The sequence below is a fragment of the Haemaphysalis longicornis genome, unplaced genomic scaffold (assembly GCF_048455015.1).
Source record: "Haemaphysalis longicornis isolate Haplotype H1 unplaced genomic scaffold, Haemaphysalis longicornis Haplotype H1 scaffold_1, whole genome shotgun sequence".
NCBI lineage: Eukaryota > Metazoa > Arthropoda > Arachnida > Ixodida > Ixodidae > Haemaphysalis > Haemaphysalis longicornis.
The window spans coordinates 471,865,456-471,891,152 of record NW_027526203.1 but is presented as its reverse complement, the minus strand read 5'-3'; the positions used below and the strand labels follow the sequence as shown (position 1 = coordinate 471,891,152).

The 25,697-nt window shown below is 45.9% G+C and overlaps 5 protein-coding genes across 6 annotated transcripts; 4 read left to right on the top strand and 1 right to left on the bottom strand.

Moving 5' to 3' along the window:
* The first annotated feature begins 3,843 nt into the window (after window positions 1–3,843).
* On the top strand, window positions 3,844–6,520 carry Marcal1 (SWI/SNF-related matrix-associated actin-dependent regulator of chromatin subfamily A-like protein 1). Its single transcript, XM_077688177.1, has one exon. It carries the CDS (start codon window positions 4,078–4,080, stop codon window positions 6,124–6,126), a length of 2,049 nt encoding a protein of 682 aa, XP_077544303.1. The 5' UTR covers window positions 3,844–4,077; the 3' UTR covers window positions 6,127–6,520.
* A 2,231-nt stretch (window positions 6,521–8,751) lies between these two features.
* LOC144156254 (uncharacterized) lies at window positions 8,752–9,803 on the bottom strand. Its single transcript, XM_077688178.1, has one exon. The coding sequence runs from the start codon at window positions 9,363–9,365 to the stop codon at window positions 8,781–8,783; it is 585 nt and encodes a 194-aa protein (XP_077544304.1). The 5' UTR covers window positions 9,366–9,803; the 3' UTR covers window positions 8,752–8,780.
* A 250-nt stretch (window positions 9,804–10,053) lies between these two features.
* Window positions 10,054–18,720, top strand: LOC144156259 (V-type proton ATPase subunit e 2-like). Its single transcript, XM_077688181.1, has 3 exons — window positions 10,054–10,357; window positions 15,434–15,481; window positions 15,557–18,720. The coding sequence occupies exons 1-3, from the start codon at window positions 10,260–10,262 to the stop codon at window positions 15,648–15,650; spliced, it is 240 nt and encodes a 79-aa protein (XP_077544307.1). The 5' UTR covers window positions 10,054–10,259; the 3' UTR covers window positions 15,651–18,720.
* Window positions 18,721–18,722: 2 nt separating this feature from the next.
* LOC144156258 (V-type proton ATPase subunit e 1-like) lies at window positions 18,723–19,462 on the top strand. The gene is made up of 3 exons (XM_077688180.1): window positions 18,723–18,958; window positions 19,199–19,246; window positions 19,325–19,462. The coding sequence occupies exons 1-3, from the start codon at window positions 18,861–18,863 to the stop codon at window positions 19,416–19,418; spliced, it is 240 nt and encodes a 79-aa protein (XP_077544306.1). The 5' UTR covers window positions 18,723–18,860; the 3' UTR covers window positions 19,419–19,462.
* A 343-nt stretch (window positions 19,463–19,805) lies between these two features.
* On the top strand, window positions 19,806–25,026 carry LOC144156257 (V-type proton ATPase subunit e 1-like). 2 transcript variants are annotated; one of them, XR_013319729.1, is made up of 5 exons: window positions 19,806–20,012; window positions 20,101–20,148; window positions 20,280–20,425; window positions 23,102–23,143; window positions 24,853–25,026. XR_013319729.1 is itself a non-coding variant. In XM_077688179.1 (4 exons), the coding sequence occupies exons 1-3, from the start codon at window positions 19,915–19,917 to the stop codon at window positions 20,392–20,394; spliced, it is 261 nt and encodes an 86-aa protein (XP_077544305.1). In that variant the 5' UTR covers window positions 19,806–19,914; the 3' UTR covers window positions 20,395–20,425; window positions 24,853–25,026. The 2 variants fall into 2 exon arrangements, 1 of the variants encoding a protein (XP_077544305.1); XM_077688179.1 differs by lacking the exon at window positions 23,102–23,143.
* Window positions 25,027–25,697: the final 671 nt, after the last annotated feature.

The window sequence follows — 25,697 nt, the reverse complement described above, 5'->3', positions numbered from 1 at the left end:
AGCCGGGCCACTGCTTAAATACCACTATAATAACAACTCACGCAATAAAAAAAACAAACGCGACTTATGATATTAACCTACATAAATGCAGTCCGAGGGTAAATTGCAACACAATAAATAAAAAAATTCGTCTGAGAAGCTATCATCCCAGTCCTCATATATTTTTTCATGTCATTTGCGTCGACAAACTATGTCCATCAAGCAGCACAATAAGGACACAATCATAAAGCAATCATGAACTGGATCATACCAGGCAATTTCACGCAAAATACTTTTTTATGGGAAATTGAAAAAACAAAAATGTCGCTGCAATTACTTTATTTACAATCCACTACGAGTGCTGCAAAAGAAAATCTGTAATCTTCCTTGTTGTTGTCGAGCGGGAAAGGCAAAACTAACTCAAAATGAACTGCAGCGTTTATTTTTCATTTCATTACCCACAGTCCACTGTATCTACAGTATATTTAAGCAATTGGACGGCCCGCAGAACAAATTTCGAGCGCTCCGCGCGTAAAGCAGCAGCGTTTCCTGGCCCGCGCGCGGCCGTGCGCGCGGCCAGCCACCGCTTTCGCTTTCAGTTGTCGTTGACTACAGCGCCGCCGCTATTTTCTGCGCGAAACGAGCACCTCTCCGAGCGGCCGCTCGGGCCACTCTAAAATTCTAGTACACTCTAGCTGGGCCATGGCCTCCGCGATCGGCGTCCGGCGACTCGAGTGGACTAGAAGTTTTAGAGTGGCCCGAGCGGCGGCCTCTCCCATTGCTCCGCCGGGTTGACTTTCGCGCAGAAAATAAAACCGGTATAGCGGCGGCGCTGCTGTCGTCGACAACTGAACAGCCGGCGCTCCCCGGCACCAGCTCCCAGCCTGCGCGCAGCACTCGCGGCGGTGTTTTGCGCTTGCGAAGCTGATTTATTTTGGATTATCAAGTTTAACGCGCCGGCGCTACACAGCCGATGAGGCAAGCGGTATTGGGGGGGGCTTCGGATTAATTTGAACCACCTGGGGATCTTTAACGTGCGCCGAAATCTCGAAGACACGGGCGTTTTTCGCTTTAATCCTCCATCACAAAAGCGGCCCCGCCGCGGCCGGGAATCGAACCTGCACCTTTGGTCAGCTGATTTAGAAAGTAGACGCAGAAACGTTATGACTCCGCTTGAACGATACGTTCTCATTTTTTATGTGTTTTCTGAAAACTTTAATTGTTGATATACAGTAACCTCTCGTTAACTCAAAGTCGTAAAATTAGCTGAAAATTTTGAGATAAGCGCAGAGTTTCGATTTAGGTCAAATGCAGAAAATTTATAGCCAGGTCCCTGAAATAACAGCTAGTGGTGCTAACAAAAGCACTAGTGCGCAGTGGAGATTTCGTAATAAAGGAAAAATAATTTGCCAGAAAAATAAACTTTTATTATTGCAGAAGAAAGAACTGTGTTGCGCTCGGCTGTTTCGCGTTTGCATCTGCACCCCAGAAAAGTGTACCCGAGCTTCTCAATGCATCGCATGAATTGGTGGTCGCCACCGCTACATTTTACCTTGTTACAAAGCAGACGCAGCATGTATGTTGTTTCTGCCGTTGTACGCACGCACTTCTGGAGGCTCCTCCTCATCCGCATGATCAGCTGCGTCGTCCACAGCAATGGTGTACGCGCCAGACAGCATTCCGGTAACGGGGACGCGTAGTCCGCGTAAACTTGCACTTCACGACCGCGTTCGGCGGGAGTAATCATTCGAACGGGGACCTTATCAGCTGCCTGCAGCGGACTTTGCCTTTTGTCCTCTCTGCCAGTATTTCGAGACATCCGTGGTCCTCCGAAAAAATGTTTCGAGATAAAGCGGGCAAATGCTTAGCGCCTATGGGAGGTAAACACACTGTGGTAAAAAGTTTCGAGAAGATATTTTGAGATAGCAGAGTTCGACTTAACGAGGGATTAATTTGACGGACAGGCACCAGGAATGTTTTTCCCTTCCCCTACTTGACTCTGCGCATGAAGCAAAAGCGGCGGGCGCACATTCTATACAGGCTGCAAATAGTTTAATGTTTTTTTACGTTCTCATTTGGAACGAAAATACCAAGAGCCTTCTTCTGGGCTACCCCTGCTGTTGATGCTTGTACTGTCGTTAGTGGGCTTTCTTATTTTATTAACCTGCTATGTCGCATATTGCAGGCGCTTGGTAAGGAAGTGTGTACTGAAAACGAAGTGCCAAGTCTGCATGACCAATCCTGCATGCCAGGGAAAGATGCCGCTGTGTTTACTACCTCTTGTATTTTTTTTTTTTGGGGGGGGGGGGGGGGGGGGGGGCTTTTGAATTCTTCCGAGCATTTTTGAAAGTTTATTAGCGATCTCTAGGACGTTTTTACCAGTTGCTTCAGCAACAAGGAGCTCCACCATGACAGCGTTATGGATGTGCCGCAGCCCTGTTGGTGGCGACCAACACGTGAGACCATGACAGCAAATTTGGTTGGGTTCTGTATACATTGTGGCACGGATTCATTTCTATATAAAAGGCTTAATCAAGTTCCGTGATTACATGCGAAGGTGGGAGCAACACCTTAAACTTAGCCGTCGTTAATGATCGAAGGCGAGTTATGAAAATGCGTTGGCCAAAAATGTCAATTTAAACCTCCATGTTAGCGTTATTCCTAAACCTTGACCTGTGGAGACTTTGTGCACGATTTCCCGCGTTACATTTCATTTTCTGGGCTATCGAAAATGAAAACAAAATGTGTATTTGTTCCAGATCCGTTTATTTGAACCTCCATGTTAGCGTTCTTGAACCTTTACCTCTATAGTAGACGTGGTATATTTCATTGTTGTCGCGGTCAATATATTTTCTGATCTATGTTTTGCATTTGTTTTATGTGCATGTAATCGTACCATCAGCATACTTGTGAATTAAATTTGTGTTAATTTGATTCAACTCCTTTCTTGACCTAATCAGGTGAGAGGTGGTGCGATTAATAGAATGTTGCGGGAATAGTTGTATGAAAGACGGTCAATGGGACAACTGAGCTAACCCCTGGGCTAACCCCTTTTTAGTTAAAAGGATACCTCGCTTGCGCGTTTCATTTTCTGATCGGCTACCAGGTGACCCGTAATTATCCCAAGCGGGTCACTGCTTAAATACTGCTACAATAACAACTCACGCAATAAAAAACAAGCGCAACTTATGATATTAACCCACATAACTGCAGTCCGGGCATAAATTGCAAGACAATAAATAAAAAAAATCATCTGAGAAGCTATCATCCCAGTCCTCATATATTTTTTCATGTCATTTGCGTCGACCAACTATGTCCATAAAGCAACACAATAAGGACACAATCATAAAGCGATCATGAACTAGATCATACCAGGCAATTTCATGCAAAATACTTTTTTATGGGAAATTGAAAAAGCTAAAATGTCGCTGCAATTACTTTATTTACAATCTGCTACGAATGCTGCAAAGGAAAATCCGTAATTTTCCTTGTTGTTGTCGAGCGGTAATGGCAAAACTAACGCAAAATGAGCTGCAGCGTTTATTTTTCATTTCGTTACCCACAGTCCACTGTACCTACAGTATATTTAAGCAATTGGACGACCCGCAGAACAAATTTCGAGCGCTCCGCCCGTAAAGCAGCAGCGTTTCCTGGTCCGCGCGCGGCCATGCGCGCGGCCAGCCGCCGCTTTCGCTTTCAGTTGTCGTAAAGTTGTCGTTGACTACAGCGCCGCCGCTATTTTCTGCGCGAAACGAGCACCTCCCCGGGCGGCCGGTCGGGCCACTCTAAAACTTCTAGTACACTCTAGTTCTGCGGCGCGCCGATCGCGGAGGCCATGGCTGGGCCTGTGGCCAAGCCGGCCAAGCCAAGCAAAGTCAAATATGAAATGGAGGCAGGGTGCAATCTGCTGTTGTGAACGCGAGGCGGTTGCAGAGTTCAAAATTTTTAAACCGTGACGCGGACAGCTACGGATGTTGGATAAGCGATCAGCTGTCACCAGTGGCTGCATTAGGTGTGATGTTCGACGCGTCAACGTGCCTCTCGTGTTTGGTGTTGCTGTGACTGAATCGCACTCTACACTCGAAACTGACCGAGAAAATGAGCGAGAGTTTGACTAGTGCTCAGAAGCAGCTTATCGAGGAGAACAGACAGAAAGCTCTCGCTCGCCGAGCTGAAAGACTTAAAACTGCGTCAGCATGCGTTACACAGAATGGCACACTGCCGGGTCCGTCGAGCTGTGCTGCCGGGACGTCGGCTCCTCCGCCGAAACGTCAAGAGAATAAACAGCTGCCCTTCTATAATACCGCCGGCGTCAGCTCGCAAGGATCATGCAAGAAAAACGTACCTTGGCAGAACCATGCCTCGACATCGGTGCAAAAGGAGTCGAGTGTAACCAAAGTCGGTTTCAACGCTGCGTCGGCGAAACCTGTGACAGGTTCTTGCGTCATGATCTCCGATGATCGGTTCAGAGTCGAAGCGCCGTACCATCAACAAATGATTGAAATATTTAGGACCATGCCATCACGAATGTATGACGCTGAAAAGAAACGTTGGAGCTTCGACCTCACGTGCCACAACGCCTTAATGCAGAAGCTCGACTGCTTGAGGCCCGCTGTTCTCGTGGCTGGAATTCCGAGGCACGTTTTAAAAGCATTCTCTGCAACGACAGAAGACTACGAAGTGGGCCTCAGCAGCATCGACTGCAAACTTGAGCAAGCACTTTTGCCGTTTCAAAAGGAAGGCGTGTGCACTGCCGTTCGACGCAACGGCCGCATCCTGCTCGCCGACGACATGGGCCTCGGAAAAACCATTCAGGGCATCGCGATAGCGGCCTATTACAGAGAAGAGTGGCCCGTGCTTGTGGTCGCGCCGTCCTCGGTGAGATTCGCGTGGAAGGAGGCCTTTCTGCGCTGGATGCCGTCTCTGGGCGAGGAGCAGGTGGTGGTGCTGCTTACTGGCAACGACGAAGTTAGCCCGTCTCATCAGGTGATCATCACGAGCTACGACCTCCTCGTGAAAAAGGTCCAACAGCTCTGCGACAAATTCCAGGTTGTCATTTTGGATGAGAGCCATTTTATCAAAAACCCAAAGACGGCACGGACCAAAGCCTGCCAGAGGGCTCTGTCCAGGGCCAAGAGGGTCGTGCTGCTCACAGGCACGCCAGCACTGTCCAGACCCATTGAGCTGTACACACAGATATGCGCGGTGCAGCCAAAGTGCTTCCCTGGTATGCAGGAATTTGGCATCCGCTACTGCAATGGCCAGAGGAACCAGTGGGGCTGGGACTTCTCCGGTTCATCCAACATGCACGAACTGCAGCTGTTCCTGGAAAAGACAGTGATGATACGCAGGCTCAAGTCCGATGTGCTCTCCCAGCTTCCAGCCAAGCAGAGGCAAGTGGTGCTGCTGGACCCTTCCTCTGTGAAGACAACCGACAAGGTGCTGCGGCACATGGCTCGGGAAATGTGCAACACCCAGTTGCAGGCTGCGGAGAAGAGGGGCGTGCTGCTGGCGTACTTCCGCGAAACGGGCATCCACAAGGTCAAGGCTGTCTGCAAGTACCTCGAGGACTTGGTGGAAGGCGACCAGAAGTTTCTCTGCTTTGCTCACCATCAGGTGGTCTTGGATGCCGTCTGCGACATGCTCGCCAGGAAGAGCTGCAGCCACATACGCATCGACGGCAAGACCTCTGCAGAGCTGCGTCAGCAACTCTGTGACAAGTTCCAGTACAATGACATGTGCAAAGTGGCAGTGCTCAGCATCACAGCGGCAAACGCTGGAATAACCCTGAGCTCGGCGAGTCTGGTCATCTTTGCGGAGCTCTTTTGGAACCCTGGCATACTGACCCAGGCAGAAGACCGAGTTCACCGGATTGGACAGCAGAACTGCGTGGTTATTCAGTACCTGGTGGCCAAAGGTACGGCGGACGACTACATCTGGCCGCTCGTTCGCAACAAGCTGGACACACTGGGAAAAGCCGGGCTGAGCAAGGACAACTTTTATGACGTCGACCTAAAGGATTTGCAGCAGGACTTGAAGCAGCCAACCTTGGAAGATTTCTTTGGTGCCGACGATTCTTGGATTGAACTGATGGATGATGAGAGCTTTGAAGATTGTGCAGAAGCGAAGAAGTCCAAAAATGACTAGGGTAATTCTGCATGGCTCACTGCTATGCTATTCTGTGGAGACTTTGTGAAACATATGACGTGTTAGTGGTGCATTATTTTTGCAATGAAAAAAGTTTTTTAGCAAGCTTGCAGTACCACTTCTGCAAGGATTTACAAGAGCCTTTCCGATTTCACAAAAATTGTTTTGCAGGTTGCTGTGTGCACTCTTGTTTTTGCGGCACTTCATCTGTAGTTTTGCTCATACACAGCCAAATTTATTAAGTGCAATCAAATTTAGTATTTTAAATGAAAACTCCAAAGCGAGCAAGTCTGCCGAAATCAGTCACTTGGGTTAGAAATATCACTAAGTTGACATATTTTGTAACTAAATCGAGAACATAATAAAAAAATTCAGACAAAATTCAGACGCACACTCAAGATTGCTCACATGTGGGAATGTGAAAGAATTTTGCAGGTGCCACTAAGTAGATGCTGTAAGATCTATTCCAGACACTCACAGGCGCACTGCAGGCACATTGACATGGGGGTAGAGAGTTGGGTAGTTTTTAATGCAAGGACTATCTCCCCAGAATCGATGCTCTCCTTGACAAAGGTGCAGCTTCTCCCTTCACGTTCTCGTGGCCGCCCTTGCACTTGTCACGCGATATGCCAGCACCACGTACACTAGGCTCTTTCTCTGCTGCCAGTAACGTGCAAATTTCGTGTCGTGGCTGCACGCTTGGCTCCTACTCTGAAGACATGGGTTCTATTGCGACACAAACTCTGCTGAGTCCAGTTTTCTTTTCAAACTAACTTCATTTTGTATCAAACTTAATCCACCTACACACTTTGGCACAAATTTTGAAATTTTTTACTCTTTTCAGCTTTGGCTATCTTCTGCACTAGACAACACCACCAGTTTTTTGCACAATGGTGCACTCAACACTTTTTGCAATGAAAAAACAACCAAAATGTTCAGTTTGCTGCATGTTATTTAGGCGCATGCGCATCAACGAAGGTACGAATGGTTCCGGTATTTCGCCTACACACACATGTGCACCCACTATGGCAGCTCAGTGTTAGCCACTGAACCACCATGGCCTGTGCAGGAGCGCTGCTGAGCCCAAGGAGTAGGACCCTGGCTGTGGCAGGACTTTGATTGAGATTGAGAGAAAAAAAAAAAAAAAAAAGAAGAAAAAACCTGTGTGTCGAGATTTTGAAGGTCCCCCAGGAGGTTTGGATAAAACTGCAGGCCTTCACCACAGTGCGCCTCGTAGCGCAGGTGTAGCTTCAGCAAGTATAACACTAAAAATGTGGAAATACACATGCACATCACTTTCTGTAGCGCAATTATCAAATATGCGCATTCCCCTGCTGTACAGGCATTACGACATGCAATTTTATTTAATGAGCCTTCACACGCGGGATTTATTTTAGTAAGTCTAAGACTTGGGCAGAAATGTGGTATAACAAAGGTCCCGCAGGTGCAGGAAACTAGACGTGTTCAATAAAGGGGCTACAGCTGAAGTATAAACTGCAGTGCAAAAGATTCCCAGTTACATGGATGACTTGCTCCCAAAGTCAGTTGCAAGCAATGCTTGTTGCATCTGGCTTTGTTGCATGATTGGTGCTACATCTCGCACCAAAAAAGTTAATGGGCAGGTCGTGCCCACAGCGCCAACGCTTCGGCTACCATTCCAACACATGAAATTCACCTGAGAGGGTAACATTCATGACCAGGTGGGATCGCCTACTGCAGGCATCAGTGCCATTGAGTTTCTTACTTACTAAGAAACTCTATGATCAGTGAAACTCTTCAAACTGCAAGCACACGGACATCCACAATGGTTACACGATGATCAAACTCACCTTTGCGGATTACAAGAATTGGTTGATTGGGAGTGTCTAGCATTCCATCGAAACAACGCCAAACAAAACCAGCTGACTAGATGCCATTTCTCGTCCCGGGATTTGGTGTTGTGGTTGCGCCGCTGCCTACGGACAGTGCAGTTGCAGGTGTGAGGTTCGGATCTCCCGAGGTTCCTCCTTTTTTGTATGTTTTTTTTTTTGCGGCCATGGCTAGCGTTTTGTAATAGCTATACTTCATGACCGCTTTACAATTCACGCGGGGAAAGCAGTCAGTCTTGATTTTTACTCAACTGGCCAAACCGCTACCGCTCACTGAAGCCAAGGCCGACTTAGCCATCACTAATTACACCCGATCTGTTATTATTACCAGCGATTAATAATTAACAGTGACTCTGGCTAGTCCGTGAGCGTAAGCGGTTTGGCCAGTTGGGTAAAAAATCAAGAAAGACTCTCTCGCTGAAATGTTTTGAAGTGGGCGTGGGGTGGCAGCTTGGAGTTCCGTCCTGATTAACCTAGAGGTAGTCCGATCATCTGTAATTATTTTAACTGATTCTGTCTAGTCGGTAAGCGGAAGCGGTTTGGCCAATTGGGTAAAAATCAAGAAAGACTATTCTCAACACGAGTTGTGTTTCCTCTGGACGGAACAGTTGCAGTTCCGTCTGGACAGAACTGTACACTTTTCCCGTTGTGTTCCGGAAGTCTGGACAGAGCACTAGACACAGCCTTGGTGATTATACCCTCATTGGTCACATAATGGGCGCGTAATGACTCTGGAAGCGTCAACGACCCTGTCATGTGGAAGCGTCAAGGCTATACAACGTTTATTCACGACACGAGTTTGTGCAGCATTTGTTCGTATTGCTTCACAGTGCTCTGATTGATGAACAGGAGCCTACCGCTGGGCATGTAGATGTCCACTATGCCGCGCAAGAGGCCAATCTTTGCGTTCAGTTCTGCCGGCGTGAGGAAAATAATGTGCGACGAAACGCTCTGGATGATCAGCTTCAGGCAATAACCGGCAAGACCCGTGTTTTCGGTTTCTTCGCAAATGGCTACAAAGCAGCAATCGCCGAAAGAGTGCCACACAATAACGCCGGAGTCGGAAAAGAATTGCCCTTTGCGTTCTGTCAAGTGTACCGTGACGTCACTCGATGGGCTCGAAACTTCTGGGGGCGCGTTCTTGATATCCTCCACCACGCTGTGGTGCACACGTTTTAAGAAGTCCGATCGTGTCTTCTGTTCGTCGTTCATTTCACTCGGGCCCCGAACCTCCTCGGTATCGTCGGAACCGGAACGACGAAAGGACCCTTCTCCGTCGCCGCCGTGTCGGCCGGTCCAACCGTAGAACGCCGAGTAGATGATTCCGGACGTTTTCTCGGAAACCGAAGCGATAAAGAATGCCAGCACCATATTGCAGGACCGTCGCTGTCGCAACCTTCGATCAAAAACACGCAGTCTGCGGAACACAGCGCACGCTGCTACAGCACGGCCACAGTCCTTCAATCAACGGCACATAGCCAACAGAGCACCACAGAACAGGTGAGAGCACGTTCAACAGTGCTGCTATCACTCCGATTTGTACGAAAAGGGGAGAGCGCATACAGCACGTGCCACACAGCCTAGGAAATCAGTGATAACCACAGTGGTGTGATAACGGAGATCGCGATGTGGCGGACTTCGGAAGTGGGAGGATTTTCCAATCCTTTCGGCATAGAGTTGAAACGACAGAATGGACAGTTGAAACTCTATGCTTCTCAGCATCACGACCGGCTTATGGTGCTCAGCATGAACACCATAGCCTAGAGAATGGCTAAGGTCCATAGCCCATAGCTTCTAGCACTTCTAGTTCGCTGTGCAACCCACGGCATCGCCATAGCATTGCCGGAAGTGAATTTGTCAATGTTGCCTCGATGCAATGCTTAAACGGTTAACTGCTGAATTGGTCACAAACTGCTGGGAATATTGACAATTAAGGCAGCACGACCGGTGCCATCAATTTTGCCTCTAAGCAGTTTGTCTAGTGGATAGTGAACTACATCGCCACCGTGCGTTTGTGCGTGCGTTTGCATGTGTGCGTGCGTGCGGGTATCGCGGGTATTGCGGGAAAGCCATTACGACAGGGATCAGTGGTAGCAGATTGAGTGCGGGTATTGCGGGAAAGCCATTACGTCAGGGTGTTTTTCGAGCATGGACTGAGTTTTCATTGTAACAATCCTCCCTGTTCTGTGTTGTAACTACAGCATTACTACTGCAGCCTAGCCGAAATTCTCCGAGATCTGTGGCCGCAGGCAAGACTTAAAAAAAATGGGCGCTTCTGCGACTCCGGTGACCCTTTTCACACTCTTCTGGCTTGCAGTGGGTGGCGTGATTCCATGGTTTGTGCCGAAAGGAAACAACCGCGGGTAAGTACATACAACAGTGGCGGCATAATGCACGGACGAAAAGCCTAACGCATGGTGAAACATGGTGAAATAAACATAGCCTATGTGTAGTGGTAAGAAATGTGCGTAGATTATGTGCCTTAGTTGGTTCTTCTCTAGTAAAAAGCATGCTTCCTTAGTCGCAAATAGCCTCAGCGGTCGAAGCACAAGCCTCGATTCCCTGTCACGGCCACTGGTTTCACCAGAGGCAGAACGGTCGTCTCACAGGTCCTTCAAAAGGGACACTGTTCCTGCTGCAATGTACAGTGTGTTGCGACGATAACTGGAACACTTTAAAAATTTTTCCTGAGCGATCCGCCGCTCTGTTCGCGCTCAAACTTCACACAAAGGTCGCATTTTGTGGTCTATTTTGTTTGACACCGGGAACAACAACGGTACTTACCTGTTTATTCTGAAAATAAATAAAAACGATTTTCGCCTATGGGAAAATGGCCGCTGATTTGGACGTGCGAGCCAGCGCAAGTTGATGTTGGAACGACGGAACCACCTGCAGAGTGAAACGCATGTTTGGGTTTCACGTACGGAGCCAAATGGTGCAGCAGACGATCAGAAAATGCACCTAGAAATGAGCTAACAGACGATCAGAAAACCCGGTTTTCTGGCTCGCACGTCCAAATCGCCGCCATTTTCCCATAGGCGAAAATCGTTTTTATTCATTTTCAGAAAGACCAGGTAAGTACCGTCGTTGTTCCCGGTGTCAAACAAAATAGACCACAAAATGCGACCTTTGTGTGAAGTTTGAGCGTGAACAGAGCGGCGGATCGCTCAGGAAAAATTTTTAAAGTGTTCCAGTTATCGTCGCAACACACTGTACATTGCAGCAGGAACAGTGTCCCTTTTGAAGGACCTGTGAGAAAAATGCACAGGAATGCGCCGGAGACGTCTTGTAATTGTTGGCTCGGTGCTGGAATTTGGCTAGAGTTTTTCCTTTCCCCCTGTCCCCGTGGTTGTCCATTTTAAGGACTTCGTCTTAGTTTTAGACTAACTTTATACCTGTGTTTGGTTCAACTGAGGTACTTCTCCTTCGTGTTTGTTCCGTCCTTCTGATTTCCGGCTCAGCTGCTGGCCAGGATGAATCTTCCGTCAGGTGGATCACACCCGAGTAATTTGGTATATTCCACAGGCATTTTGATGCACCTGCTATTGAACGCTACCTATAAGTCAGATGTCTTTAAAAGCTGCTAGTATGGCAGAGTATTAGTGTGGGCGAGTTGGTACATAGCGAAGTATTGAAACGCAGCACAAGACGAGGGACAGGGATGTTCAGCCTAGCTTAGCTGTGTGTTGTCTTCTGTGTTTCTGTCCCTCGTCTTGTGCTGCGCTTTGATACTTCACAAGTATGGCATTGTTCAATAGCGCTAGTGAATATCTTTCCACCGACATCGCATGATGGTGTTCTACCAGATGATTAGAAAATTAAAAGGGTGGTACCCTCTTGTAAGTCGGGAGATGAACATTTGTATCTCAGTTAGAGGCTTATACCTTATCGCAAGCATACTCTGCAAATTAATTCCCACATTTCAAACTCTTCTGAAAGCAATTTCCTTGCAAATCACAGCTGCTCCTTTTCACCCACCCATTGCATGTCATCCTTGACCACAGATTTCATCAAAGCATTTGATAGTTTCATGTTGCTTGCTGATACGTCTAAAGAAGCAAGGTGATCTCAACACTAACACATTAGAGTGCATGACTTCGTGTAGTGCAAAAAAAACGACAGAGGACACAGGGAGGCGACGAGCACAAGCGCTCGTGGATTACCGCTACCAACTAGCCCAAATCCAAACTCTGCTAAGCTGCATTAGAATGGCTTAAATGCTTCTTTGCCCAACGTGTACAATTTGTTATTGCCAGTGAAATTTGCTCTTCGCATAGCCCAGTAATGTCGGGAGTACCACATCAGGGGTCGGCAACCTGCGGCCCCCAGGCCGCATGTGGCCCGTGGGGCAGTATTATGCGGCCCCCGACACTGCGTCAGAACACTCCCTTTGTTGTCACTTCCATTTACAGTGGCATTGGCCAAAAATTTTCTTCAAGCAACTTGGCCCTTTTCGAATAGTTTCCAGCCCCTGATCTACATAACTGCACACCTTCTACTAACCATATGTTTGAAAATGTCATTTTTCATAAAATTAGAACTGGTTACTGTAACCTAGCACTTCAGTCAGAAATAATGCTGTCGGCAAGCATGGTAACTGCACTTGATGTCAACAAATGTAAATTGATACATCTTTCACGCAGCACGACTAGCCTACTTCTTATCACTTAATTGGTATCGTACATAAGACTCGCATCATACATTAGGCGTTCTAATCACTTCTAACCTTAGCTGGAAGACACACATCGATTTTATCTCAGGTAAAGTTAACCACATGCTTGGGTATCTAAAACAAAATTTCTGCCATGCCCCATCTTCGCCAAAACTACTGATTGTAATAGAGTGGGGAATTAAAAATACAAAATCATGGTGAACCTCTAGTAAAAGCTTCTGTGTATTGCAAATGGGGATGGTTGTCGTGTTTTCCCACCTAATGCTTAGATATGCTGGCGCTGCCTGTTTTGAGTCATTTCAACGAGCAGCTAGAAAATTGACTAATGTTTTTCTTTGTTATGTAGTGCCAGTGGGGCAAATAGTATAAGGGTTGCATAGAAACCAGATATTTCTTGTCAGGAGGGACCGGATTTAATCCCCATGCATTCAGTAGTGGCTGCTGCTTGTGAAGTTAACGTACTGGCGCACTTCTGTCATGGACACTGCTCGCGACGCTGAGGTAGGGAAAGTTGTTGAGCTTCAGTTCAAGAGCATTTGCTGTTGTGCTGCATTAAATGGGTGGACAAAAGCTCACTGCACAGAAGCTTACCACTTGTTCACACCAGCCTGGAGGAAAGCTCACTATGAAAAGCCTCCCAGCATAGGGCATACTGAGGCAACTCAATTGGGTGCTTGATGCCCCAAAAGCAGCTGATGGAATGAATGATGGGTAGCAGCCCTATATGCTGTGTCTATCGTTTGTAAATATTTTTACACATCTCACTCGATGGGGCTACCCCTACAGCATGTTTTTTCCCGTGCCTATCTGCGCATGTGGCTATTTCATTGGCTGCGTTTTGGTGGAAAACCACTTATTTACATTCCAAGGACGAAGTCACTGGAACACAAATAGTTGCAGAACAAATAGCATTTCAAGCCTGTAAGGGTGGCTGTTTGGGTGAGTTCATATGACATCATGGTTCTGGAAAGCGCAAACTACCGACAGGGATGAGAGGCGAAAAAAAAAAAAAGACTTGAGGTGCTTTGTGTCGTCGTTTTTTTCTCTTGTCCCTTTCGGTAGTTTGTGCTTTCCAGAACCATGATATTAAGCCTGTTTCAAAGCGGCATTAATTAGCACGACATGTTCAGCCTGGCTAAACAAATTGCAAGTCTAAACACAGCCTTGATATGCCACTTTTATTTGCAGTCATCTGTGTACCTGTGACTTGGTCCTTGAAATGTATGCAAGTGTGTGGCTTGTCGGAATTTTGCATTGTCTTGTTTCCTTATCCTGGTCACCTCTGAGCCAATACCCCCCCCACTGTGTGGAAATGCTTGTCTGCTTGGGCATTTACTGCACAAAAAGTCTGCGTAGCATTTGCAGTGGTTTCAGTGCCCCATTTTTGCCAAAACTACTGATTGTAATAGAGTAGGGAATCTTAAAAATACAAAATCATGTGGGTGTAGTGTTTTCCCACCTAATGCTTAGATGCGCTGGTGTTCCCCGTTTTGAGTCATTTCAACAAGCCTCCTGAAAATTTGAGCACCAAAACACAGTCAGTGAAATGGCCAGCCACATGCTGCAGATAGACAGGCACGAGAAAAAATGCACCCTGTGGTTCTGACACAAATGTTGTGAGCTTTGGTTTAGGTCTCATGCCCTGTGAGCTTTTGTCCTGGACTCATGATTGGGATGTAAGGACCCACTGTGCTGCTGGAAATACCCACAAATCAAAAGTCAAATCAAACTGGGGTTTTAAGTGCCAGAACTACACCTGGGCTATCTAGTGTACCATGCTAAAAGCTACTGATTAATTCGGGCCACCTTGGGCATTTGAGCATGCACTGATATCTATCTCGACAGACGGGAATTTTCGTTTCTCACCCCCTTTTAAAAAATTGCCCTCACATCTGGGAACTGAGCTTCTCAACTTGCGCACAGCAGTGGAATGCCTTGGCCACTGAACCATCATGCCATGTACCAACAAACGGGCCAAAAATGGTGTCCTGAGCAGCCTTACGCCCCGCCATAGGTTGAACTGACAAAATGGAGCATCACAGCCTTTCTGGTGCTGGTGCTTCAGTTTCTCATGTCTGGGCCAACCCATCTGAGTTGTTCACGCGTGTTATCATTCTCAAACACTGTTTTTGGAACATTGTTTTGGTAAACATTATTGTATTTATATGTAGCATTGTGCAGTTAATATTCCTGCCACTTTAGAGTTTGTCTCTTGTGCTAATATTTTTGCATGACTAAAACATGTAATGAATTTAAAATGTAACCTTGCCTACCATGGTATTAACACCCTGTGTTGTGTCAGCTTTTGTGCTTGATGTACGGGCAAAAATGCTTATATTCATAGAATTTTACACATGAAAGGAAAAGGAAATAAAATAAAAACCACAAGGCAAGTCTCTGCAGGCTTTTATAAGTTTTTTTTTGTTTAGCCTAAATGCAGATTAATGGCCCTGAGCTATGTTGAAGCAGCTGTTTATAAAATTGGTTGCCACGTCAGTCACAAAGCATTTTAAACACTATAGCATTTGTGGCCATTGTTTGAAGCAGAGATGTGCAAAGAGAGGTTTTCTTTATATACATATGTACGTGGGGCAGGGATGCCTTAAAATGTTTGTCCTCTCCAAGTGTGGGATTGGGGGCAGCCCCACTAATTCAGTTGCATTTAACGCCGGTCAATAAATGCCTGTCCAGTGAAATGACATTCTGTGAACTGTCTGGATCCAAGTTATGCACGCTCACGACACAGGCGGGTGGTTTCTGTTTGCAGGCTCATCCAGACGATGATCATCACCACTGCTGCACTGTGCTACGTGTTGTGAGTTCCCGTCTCCACTGCCTGACCACTTCACCCTTATTCCGCGAGATGCCAAATGCGCTGTTTCTCTTGCAGCTGGCTGTGCGCATACATGGCGCAGATGAACCCACTGACGGGGCCCCTCTTGAACAACAAGACTGTCATCATCATGCGGCACGAGTGGATGTAGGAGCACGCCCTGGAAACAGCCGGCAGCCCCTCCCAGTAACCTGTAACAGCCTTGCTTTGACCGGCATCACTGGATGTGGACGGAGCAGCATTCTTAGAAATTTTGCCTGAATGCTGTTGGGTTGCAGTGGGTCTCTATGTAGAAGGACAGGACGGCTTAATTTTTACCCTAGTCCTTTTTATGTGCCACCTTCTAGTATGAACTGCTGAGTCTTACATTTTAAAGGAAGCCACACCACTATTTTATTTATTTTCTCTTTTACCTACTTTATAAAGGGCAGTTGGCATTCCTGTGAACATACTGATCCTGGTAAAAAAAGGCATGCAACATGCAAATAGTTTTGGACATGTATTTCAAACGATTATTTTCAGTCCGGTGGTTTTTCTGCACACGTTCTTCAGGGTGCATGGTGTAGTCTGTGAAACAAACCTGAAATTGCAGCCACCCTGCATGGTCTCACAGCTCTGTCTGAAAGCACGTGTCGCTTGCTAAGGTGCTACACTTAAACGGGCAAGAAAAGCAACAAATTGCTAAAAATTCTGCAAAAAAAAATGGATCTAAGATTCTCAATAAAGATAAAAATGATGTTGTACTAGTCAACAAACAGGTCGTGTTGGGTGGTGCTCAATTCTGACCAAAACCAAAGTTCTCTGGCATCAGGTGATTTCTAAAAAGACTTCACAAGGAAGCAGCAGTGGAAGTAAGTAACTACTGCTTAGTGCATACTGTTATTAAGCTGAAGTTTACAGAAACTGTGGTAATGCTTAAACATTTACTGTGCAGCTTGTGTCTGTATAAATGTTGGGAAGCTTGGATGAGTTAATACAACAATGTGAACAAAGCACAAGAAGGCCAGCAATGCTTGGTGTCGGCCAAGTTGGTGTGACACCTTTTGAAGGGAAGTTGCGCTAGGTATGCTCACAAAGACAGACACAGAAAAAACATACACTTTCATGTACAGTGCTTCACGTGGAAGTGTACATTTTTTTCTCTGCCTGTCTTCATGAACAAGAAGGCGCAGTGCGGTGTCTTCGCCCTCCACTTTGTGTCTTTGCACTGTTTTTTCACTCTGTCATAAGTCTGCAACATTTCAATGCTCCTCTGAGATGTTTGAAAGGATTCCGCTTGGGGCTTTTATAAAAATTGGATGCAAAAGAGATGTACACTTTTTTTGTGAACACGGGGCACTGACAACTGGATTTATTCTAAATGAGGCGAGAATGTGTTCCACCTCGAACAATGTTCCACCTGCTAGCCCGATACGAAGCTTTACTCAAGTTCTGAGATGTTACTAGTGCGCTTTAGTGGTGCAGACTAAGGCCAAAGGTTTGATTTAGTTGCCATTCTTTTTACTGTGTCACCATTGTGTTCCTCCACTTGTTATATTTCATTGTGCATTATATTTATCATTACATTGCCTACTTTTTCTACTGCCCAGCACAGTATTTTATTATTACTGAAATGATTGTATAACTCAGTGTACTGTTATGTGTGTACTGTGAAGTTGGGTCTGTCACTCAAGTGTCTGGCCACACAATTGTGAAGGAGGAAATGTAGTGTGGGCGGTTTCAAGATATGGTTTGCCCATAGCTGAGCTTGATTGGTACCCCCTCCTTTCTGTGCCACCTTTCGACATCCATGGTGTGAACTTCAGATGCCATAGCTTGCCCAGTGCTGCCGGGATTTTCGCGCAGTTACTGTGAACTTTTTGTGCGCAAACTTTGTGTGCTTTTATATGTGGGAGAAAATAATGCTGTGGACCAGTTTTTTTTTTAGTGGGGCTCCTAGTTTTTGAACATGCCTGAAAAATTTCGCTGTGAAAAAGAGTGAGGCCCCCATTGAAAATTTGTTTCGGTATTTCCTGAATTTTATAAAGCAGAAAAATATAAAGCAAACCACAACGTGGTATCAGGCTTGTGTTGGAAGTTACTGAAATAATGGCAAATATTTCTTATGGGACACGGGAAAAACAAACTTCTAGAACTTGTTTGTGGCTGCGTAAGTGTAGGGCCTTAGTTTGCTTCTAGTGCTCATAGAGAAAGCACCAGCCATCCTTTACAGCCACCCCACCAACTGCTGCTACAACACCGCACTGGTTGGCAGTGTGATTCGGTGCTCAGCTTTCTCTATTCTGATGTACACGGTTAACGTCAGATGCTTTTCTTTTTTTTTTTTTTTCATCTGGCACAGTTTATATAGGGTGCGTGAGCTTGAGATCTTTTAAACACCATTTTCCGGATTTTGTGTCATCACAGCCAAAGTCACCAAGTTATGTGAGATGGGTAGTGAACGGAAAACGGCGTTCTTGAAATTCACTTTTCTTGGGGTAAAAGCGTGTAGGCTGAGCAGAGAAAACATAGGCCGAGTGCTCTTTCTTTATGAACTGATTAGACAGGGCTTGGAACTCTCTTCAGCGGCCGTGAGTTTCTGTCACGTCAGCGTCATGTAGTTTGCACGGTGAACTCTGAAGTTGCAGTGAAGTCACAGTGTCAGCAGGCTTCGGCACATCATGTTGCCACTGTGCTAGCTTGCTGCAGTGTGCTTTTTGTTGCAGCTATGGAAACAGAGCCAGTGTCAACTTGGGCTGCTAGTTTGGTGGGTTTTGTGGACCCCGTTCGTGTAGACCCATCTCAACTTATCGTCAAAATTTCTACAACCTATTAAATTCTAGAGAAAGAAATCTATTGAAAATTTGTTTGGCAAACAGAAGCCTGTGGAGAAGTTCGTGACTCAATTCAAGGTCAACATAAATTGACACACTCAATCTCTACAATACTCGGTGGTTGAAACTATGTGCTGATTTGATCATGTGTTTTTTTATATGAACTTGGCGATTACCGCATTTTGTTACTGCTAGTGTACTAATGGAATTTATGTTCGGTGACTGTGATTACAGCGCGTACTCATTTTTTCTGTACTTGATGTTTTGCAATTTTTGTATTCACTTTTCAGTGACCGTTTATTTTGTGTTTAACTTTTGCCGTTTTCTTTTTTTGTCTGGGGATTCTAGTCACACCCTGCGCTCTTCTGATATTCATGCCAATAAAGTTGCTTACGCAGTGCGGTGAAATGGTATTGTTCAGTCTTGGCAGCTGGCATTATCTCGTTCGACGAGCGATCAGATAACAGCGGGTCGCGATTAGGCGTATCGGCCGCCTTGCGCCCGAGTATTGACCAGCTAGTGCGTCGCCGCGCTGAGTCTGTGCACCAATGGGACCCAGTGATGTTCCGGTCATTGTGAACTCTGTTGTCTGGTTATTCGTTGGAGCCGTTTTACCATGGTTTGTACCTAAAGGAGAAAACAGGGGGTAAGTTGAACGCAGTATTTGCGGAAAATTTTGGCGCCCCTGGAAATTTCTAAGCGCGCTTAGCTGGCAAAAGATACATCAGAACGATGCCATGCCAGCCATGCTGTGTATATTCTACTCCGATGCTTAACAGTATGCATATCCAGTCAGTAGGATGGGTCTGTTAGCATACTCGCACGCCCGAAAAAAAAAAAAAAAAAAAAAAAACCCGGAAAACAGCATCTTTTTTTTTTTTTTCAGACTCATTCAGGCCATGATGGTGATGACGGCAGTGTGCTGTTACGTCTTGTAAGTAAAGTATTCGCAAACAGATCTGTCGCTCGAATAGAAGGCGAAACCCGCGAATGTGATCAAATTTCCTTTCAGCTGGCTGGGACCATTCATGATGCAGTACCACCCCCTCATCGGACCGCAACTCGAAACCGTCACTGCTCACATCATGTACGAGGAGTGGAAATAAACTGCACTGCGAACTTGTTTGCGCAGTTTATTACACTGAGCAAATCACGTTTGTCATCCGTTTGTGTGGACCGTACGAGCAAGCCAAAAACAAGGCTGGAACCACCGGAACCGCCGTAACTCAGCAAGCGGGAAGTGATATGCTTTGTTTTGTTGGCGTACAGGTGTTCTAAACCGAATAATTAACGCATGAGGGCAAATCAGTTTGATAATTCCACGGCTAATTCTAAAAATCAGTTTGGTAATTCCACGGCTAATTCTGTTGGTAAAGCTTTCCGCCAACGTTGCTTTCCGTGGCTTTCCGCACGGCGGTGCGGCAGTAGCAACTTCCGGACTACAGCGTCCTCCCTGTTCTCCCTCCCTGTTCTGTGGTTTCCGGAGTAAGCGGACGGATTTAACGATTTAATGGTCCCTGTTCGGTGCCACTACACGACCGAAATCACCGAAGCTAAGCGAACGTATTCGATACTTTGCCGTAACTCTGCATTACTCTCACGATGGGAGCAGACGTAGCTGCCGTTTCTATTGTAAGCGTTTTCTGGGTGGTTGTTGGCGCTGTGGTGCCTTGGTTCATCCGCAAAGGATCGCAGCGAACGTGAGTTGCTTCTCTGACCTCCTGTGAAGTGCGATTTTCCAGCTATCGTTTTCGCAACTGACGCTCGTAATGACTCGTTTCATTACAGCCTCATCCAAGCCATAATTGTCACAACATCGATATGCTGCTACCTATTGTAAGTGATTGGTAACCATAGCGATAATATACTGACGGATCGCGCGCTGGCGGCCGCGAATAGCGGGTGTCATGTGATTCCCCTTGCAACTTTCATGAAAGCGATTATTCTGCGTTTTTTTTTTGCTTCAGCTGGCTGTGCACATATATGTCCCAAATGTACCCCTTGGTGGGCCCGACGCTCAGCAACAGCACAGTGATGCTCATGGAAGAGTACTGGAGCCACAATAAATCTGCTGCAGCGTGATGGCGAGAAATGTGCTGGTGCAGGAAGCAAGGTGAGCGGGCATCCGCCCACCGTCGGGCCGAATTCAGTGCCTACTTGAGCACGTGACCGCTTGCAGCGCGATGTCGCGAAAATGTCATCGCAAAAGTTCCTTCGTTCGCGGCAGTCCTTAATAGCTTCGAGTCGCGCTGGCACGCCCCCAAGTTCCCTCTAACGTAGTGTCTAGCCGTTGTGGTAGTGCCAGTATAAAGGTTTCTGAAGGGGCACATCTTTGAGAACTGCGCTTATCTTTTCGGCGTAGCATCGTTGTCAGTCAAAACTGACGTATGGGGTTAGAAAGGGCGATGCTGTCGAGTAATGCGGTAAAAGGGCTTCATTTTTTCCCACACATTCCTTGCTGGATCTTGAAATTGCATGTAGGTGATCACGTACAAGTGTGTAACTGTCAGTATGTCGAAATAAAAGTGGTACTGCTGTAATTATTTGTAAAATATTACAAGTGTGTAAGTGTCAGTATGTGTCCTGCTGCTGTAATTATTTGTAAAATATTGAACAAACAAGATGTCAGCTGCTGGTGTTGGGTGATGCTTCTGGTGGTGGACCAGAGCACTGGAGTGCAGCTTATTTCTCAAAGGGATCCGCACTGACTAACCTTTATTTTGTTCTGCTATGCATGCCATACCGTCAATGTAGTGGTACTGGAGGGCATTTATTTTGTTCTCGTTTTTTTTTAATGCCTAATTACTGAGTAAGGTATCTCTCAGCCACTGTCCCAGCTTAGGTTGTCCATGCCTGTACAATAAGTGTATAATGCATGAGGTATGCAAAGGTGTATAATGTATAACATAACTTCAGCTTATAATGAGACTGCAAGCTTTTTGTTGTCCTCTCAAGTTGTTACAAAACCGTGAGCACCAGTCTCTGGAGTTTCCATCACCAAAGTGGTGGATTGTGTGTGCTGTGGTTTTGACCAACACAGGGAAAGAAAACAGGCAGGTTAGTCAGTGCGGATCCCTTTGAGAAATAAGCTGCACTCCAGTGCTCTGCTCCACCACCAGAAGCATCACCCAACACCAGCAGCACTGTCTCACGCATCTGGACCAATGAGATTTCAGACTATTACATTGGCTCTGTGCAGTTTTTCTTTCTTTCTTTCTTTTTCCGCTGTTTGTCTTTATGCTAGCTCGAAGGTGGCTCCGAACACTAAATTTGGACTGGCGAAATTCCCATTATCAAAGTGGCAAGCGAGGCTTCGTCACGGTGGAACGCTACCGTGGGATGGACTGCCCTGGTGGTTTTGAGTCTGGTGGCACAACCGATTACTGATCAGTTATGAGTGGGAGGGTGTGGGTGGTCACTGTTAAAGGACAGGAAAGCAGACGAATGCCTGTGCTACACGGCTGTTTCAAAGGCCTTCCAAAGGCAGTAGAACCGGTGCGCACTGTGAGCGTTCAACTGCCAATGGAAAGCTGCTGTGCGGCACAGGCATAATACCTGTGCTCCTCTGGCATTTCAGGCGCATTTGAACCGAATGTCATTTCACTCAAATGAGAGGCTGCAAATGCCGTTCGGTGTCCGACATGCTCCGCTACTATTTTAATGGCAGTTAAAAGCTTTTTTTTTTTTTTTTTTTTTTTTTTTGATGTTCACTTGCCATGCTGCAGTGGTGTTGCTGTCATAAAAGTTGGTTTTCATGCAGTAGTGTGACATTTGAAATTAAAATAATGGGCAACGAAAGTTGCACACCTGTATTCAAGATTAGTTATAGATGCAATTTCAGGTTTTTTTTATTTACAAATTGAAAATCACCTCTACAGTGTTTGCACTCTACTTGCTAAGGTGGGGAGTATGATGTCAATAAAGCTTGCAACAGTGTTTCAAGTTACAGAAAAATTAATAGCATGGCACTTTTGTTAAACAGTTGTTTAACTCGGTGTTCAATATTGTTTTTCTGAAAGTTGTGTGAAGGCACTGAGATGAGGGTACAAACATTTGGTCCATGAAGACCGTTCAGGCTCGCACGGTCTCTAGGCGCATTTGAACCGAATGCCATTGAAAAGCCAAGAGCATTCATAACATTCATGTTCGCTTCAAATGCATTTGAGATGCTAACGGAGCATGGGTGTAAGTATTTGACCAAACGTGGCTGGGTGGTTTCTAATACAGGTAGCATTTTGGCGCTGTAAAGCATAAAATAGCCAGGCCCTGCATCCTGTTCTGCTAACCACAAAATATGATGGCAAAAGTTTAATTTAGTGTAGATGGTTTTGTGTGTTGAGCTGCGAGGACAAGGAATCTGATGTAAAGTGTTTTGAAATTAAATTAATTTTTTTTGTTAATAACTGCTGCATGCCTGCAGATGCCGAGCATAGTATGCCACGACTTGACTGCACACACTTCAAATAGGCTTCTTCTCTTGTTATTCCCACTTCTCATGAAGCCTGCCCACCTCCTCCAAATGTTACAACTAATTGGAGCTCTCGCCTGTCATGGCACAATTTATAATGCAATAAATTTCTGCGTTACAAGGCATTCATACCTTGCCAGGGGTGCTTGGAAGGTAATATTAAATTTCTTGATAAGGTCCAGCGGTAGTTTGGCACGTTACTACACAATGTCAATTTCGGGCAAATAAATTCAAGTTATGGGGAATTCCTTGCTTTGCTGAAGGAATCGGTATCGCTGCCACTTGCGGAGGTTTAAAACTCTGATGCTTTCTGTTGCTTAGGAATGGTCCACACGTGCTGCGTCCAGTAGACCAAGCAAGGAGACAAGTCCTCTTATGTATTCGTGAAAAATGAGCAAGCTTATTTTTTTTGCTGCATATTGGGCTTCCAACTTCTGCTCACGTTGCATGCGATTATTGTAGCATGCTGGTTGTTTAGTATCCATTTTCCTTCTGTTCTGTCCCTAACCTTACACAAGACTACTGCTTCTGGAGGGTGCTCAGTTTCAAGCAATCTGAATTGCCTCAGCTGTACCAACTGGAAAATATGGTGAAATCAAAAAGTGGATGACTAATAACATGACTGGCATCAGATTCAATGCTTGAACTAGATCGAGCCATCATTGTTTGTGGCACTTGCAAACTGCAAGGAAATTTTCCCTGCTTTAAGCCTATGGCTGGTTAAAACACTAACATGGTGCTCCAGTCGATTTGCTCTGGTGCCTGCAATTGTTTTGTATGCGAGATGACATTCCTTTTCTTGAAGGCTTTGCCCACGGTCGATTTGGCGTGAAATTCAAGCGCACTTGTTTATTCTGTACGTGTGTCCCCCTTTGCACAGAAGGGAAAGCGGCAGGGGTGGTGTCGCGTGCTCCCTGACGAAGGTCCACACACGCTCTCTCTCATTATGAACCTCTGCCCAATGATGTTGGCATTGGTCACATGTGGCCCTCTCCATAGTTTCCTACAGTATTCACTAGAGAGGAATCTGGTGCTAGCGTCTATGCGGCTCACATCAAGGCAGTCTGTGTCATCATGGACCCAAACTAGATGATGCGCTCGCCTAAATTTCATCATTGGCTTGGATTGAAACACTTTAGTGGCCGCAAATTTGAACAATGGGCCACAAAAATGCAAAAAATAGTGTGCAATTATGTAAGTGGAAACTAAAACAGGCTGTTTTAAAACTAAGAAAAAAGGAGGTGAAGCGTATTTTTGCCGGAACTTTTGTTCCTGCTATTTCGCAGGCCAACGTGGTAGTTACAAACAATGTTAATATTTGGGGAGGAAACTCATTAATGACTCTTAATTTATTAACTTTACCATTATTTCAAACAAAAAGTTGTTTGAAGAGTTTGGAAAGTTTTTGCAGCGTGCCTCTGAAAACGTCGCCTTCGTGGTGGACCGGTGCACCGACCGTCAGCTGCAGTTTACCAAAAAAAAAAGAAAGAAAATGTGGCGTTAAACAGTCGTGGACGATGACAAGATAGTACGGATTCAGGCGCCCGTATCTGTCGTATCTTGTCTTCATCGAAGCACCTTTTGTTTATTTTTTTTCGTCGGCTACAAATTTCGCGGCGGCATATTGCCCGCTCAGTCGTACGTCCTTCGACTGCGGCATGCCCAACGTCAGGTGCGATCATGCACTGCCTGCTGTTTCACCGAACACGGCTACCACAAAACAGGGAAGATTTGGGCTTCCTCGTAGACGTGTTAATGCATAGTGAAGAAAGCAAATCCCCAAAACCGCTTGAGAATCCAATTGTCATGCCAAGCCCAAGCCAAAAAGGGGGGTCTTCCAATGAACCCCCACGTAAACATGGCTTGCCAGGCGCAGTTTCCTCTCCAGTATACTTACTAAGAAACTCTATGGCCCTCTCTACCACTTCTGCAGCCTGAACCAGCAGCAGTTTAGAAGCTGTACTGTTCTTTTCAAATTGAGCAGAATTTGATGTTTGTGCCACATTTCTAGCTGGAACTGGTAAGTCTGGAGCAAAAAACTGACAAGCTCTTTCCCGTTTTCTTCTTTATAGGTTGACCGGAAATAGCCGTCAAGTCGTGAAGTGCCTTATTTACACGAGTTGGACACATTCCACGATACTGTTCATATATTGTATAAAAATGTTCAATTATTTTCAAAGCAAAACTGCCAAATAAAAACGTAGACTGTTTATTACTGCTGTTCATTGGTGCAGTGGTGCCCGGTTTTTATGGGCTACGTTTTTTTTTCGCTACTTGACATCGATGCTTGCTCAGGTGGGACGACTTACACCCATGTGCAAAACGTGAAATGAGCAAGCACTGTACTTGAACAATGCAGATTATTGCAACTTTCCGCATAGTCAACATTGCTTTTCTTTCTTGCAGCTCCTTTGAAAATGCCTCCCACTGTTTGTGCACAGATCATACAGGCACATTACAGGTCTCAAAACTGGAGATGATTGCACAATATTTTAAAACTTAATGTGGTTGCCCATTTTGCTGTTTGTGTGATGAAGCCTACTAGTTCCAAAGACTCCGGATGAGCTAAGCTGGCATTGGATAAAACTGAGAGGTCTTCGAGCACGAAAACAGACCAGCAAAAGAGTACGGTCTTCCTGGTAGGGCGCATTCAGTCAAGCCTTTATGCTTTGGCCAGACCATGCATTGTCATCCATTTGTAGTGAAGCAAGTGCCAAACATTTTTTTAGCTTTAGCAACATGTTCACGATTTAACATAAAAAAGAGTGGCACCATGTCGATAGCTTCCACCCCAACAACAGGCAGCAAAAGCCCAGACTGCCCCCCTGCTCAATGCTCATGATTATCGAATTTCGAACACAAATTTTGCACGTTTCTGCTAGTTGCGCAGACGCCTTGCAAAGCAGCAAGCACTTGT

Bases quoted from the DNA above. Each gene is read 5' to 3' on its own strand.
- Marcal1 (XM_077688177.1), top strand. From the start codon at position 4,078: ATGAGCGAGAGTTTGACTAGTGCTCAGAAGCAGCTTATCGAGGAGAAC.
- LOC144156254 (XM_077688178.1), bottom strand. From the start codon at position 9,365: ATGGTGCTGGCATTCTTTATCGCTTCGGTTTCCGAGAAAACGTCCGGA.
- LOC144156259 (XM_077688181.1), top strand. From the start codon at position 10,260: ATGGGCGCTTCTGCGACTCCGGTGACCCTTTTCACACTCTTCTGGCTT. The intron at 10,358-15,433 runs GTAAGTACATAC...TTCTGTTTGCAG, and splicing joins CCGAAAGGAAACAACCGCGG to GCTCATCCAGACGATGATCA. The intron at 15,482-15,556 runs GTGAGTTCCCGT...TTTCTCTTGCAG, and splicing joins GCTGCACTGTGCTACGTGTT to CTGGCTGTGCGCATACATGG.
- LOC144156258 (XM_077688180.1), top strand. From the start codon at position 18,861: ATGGGACCCAGTGATGTTCCGGTCATTGTGAACTCTGTTGTCTGGTTA. The intron at 18,959-19,198 runs GTAAGTTGAACG...TTTTTTTTTCAG, and splicing joins CCTAAAGGAGAAAACAGGGG to ACTCATTCAGGCCATGATGG. The intron at 19,247-19,324 runs GTAAGTAAAGTA...ATTTCCTTTCAG, and splicing joins GCAGTGTGCTGTTACGTCTT to CTGGCTGGGACCATTCATGA.
- LOC144156257 (XM_077688179.1), top strand. From the start codon at position 19,915: ATGGGAGCAGACGTAGCTGCCGTTTCTATTGTAAGCGTTTTCTGGGTG. The intron at 20,013-20,100 runs GTGAGTTGCTTC...GTTTCATTACAG, and splicing joins CGCAAAGGATCGCAGCGAAC to CCTCATCCAAGCCATAATTG. The intron at 20,149-20,279 runs GTAAGTGATTGG...TTTTTGCTTCAG, and splicing joins TCGATATGCTGCTACCTATT to CTGGCTGTGCACATATATGT.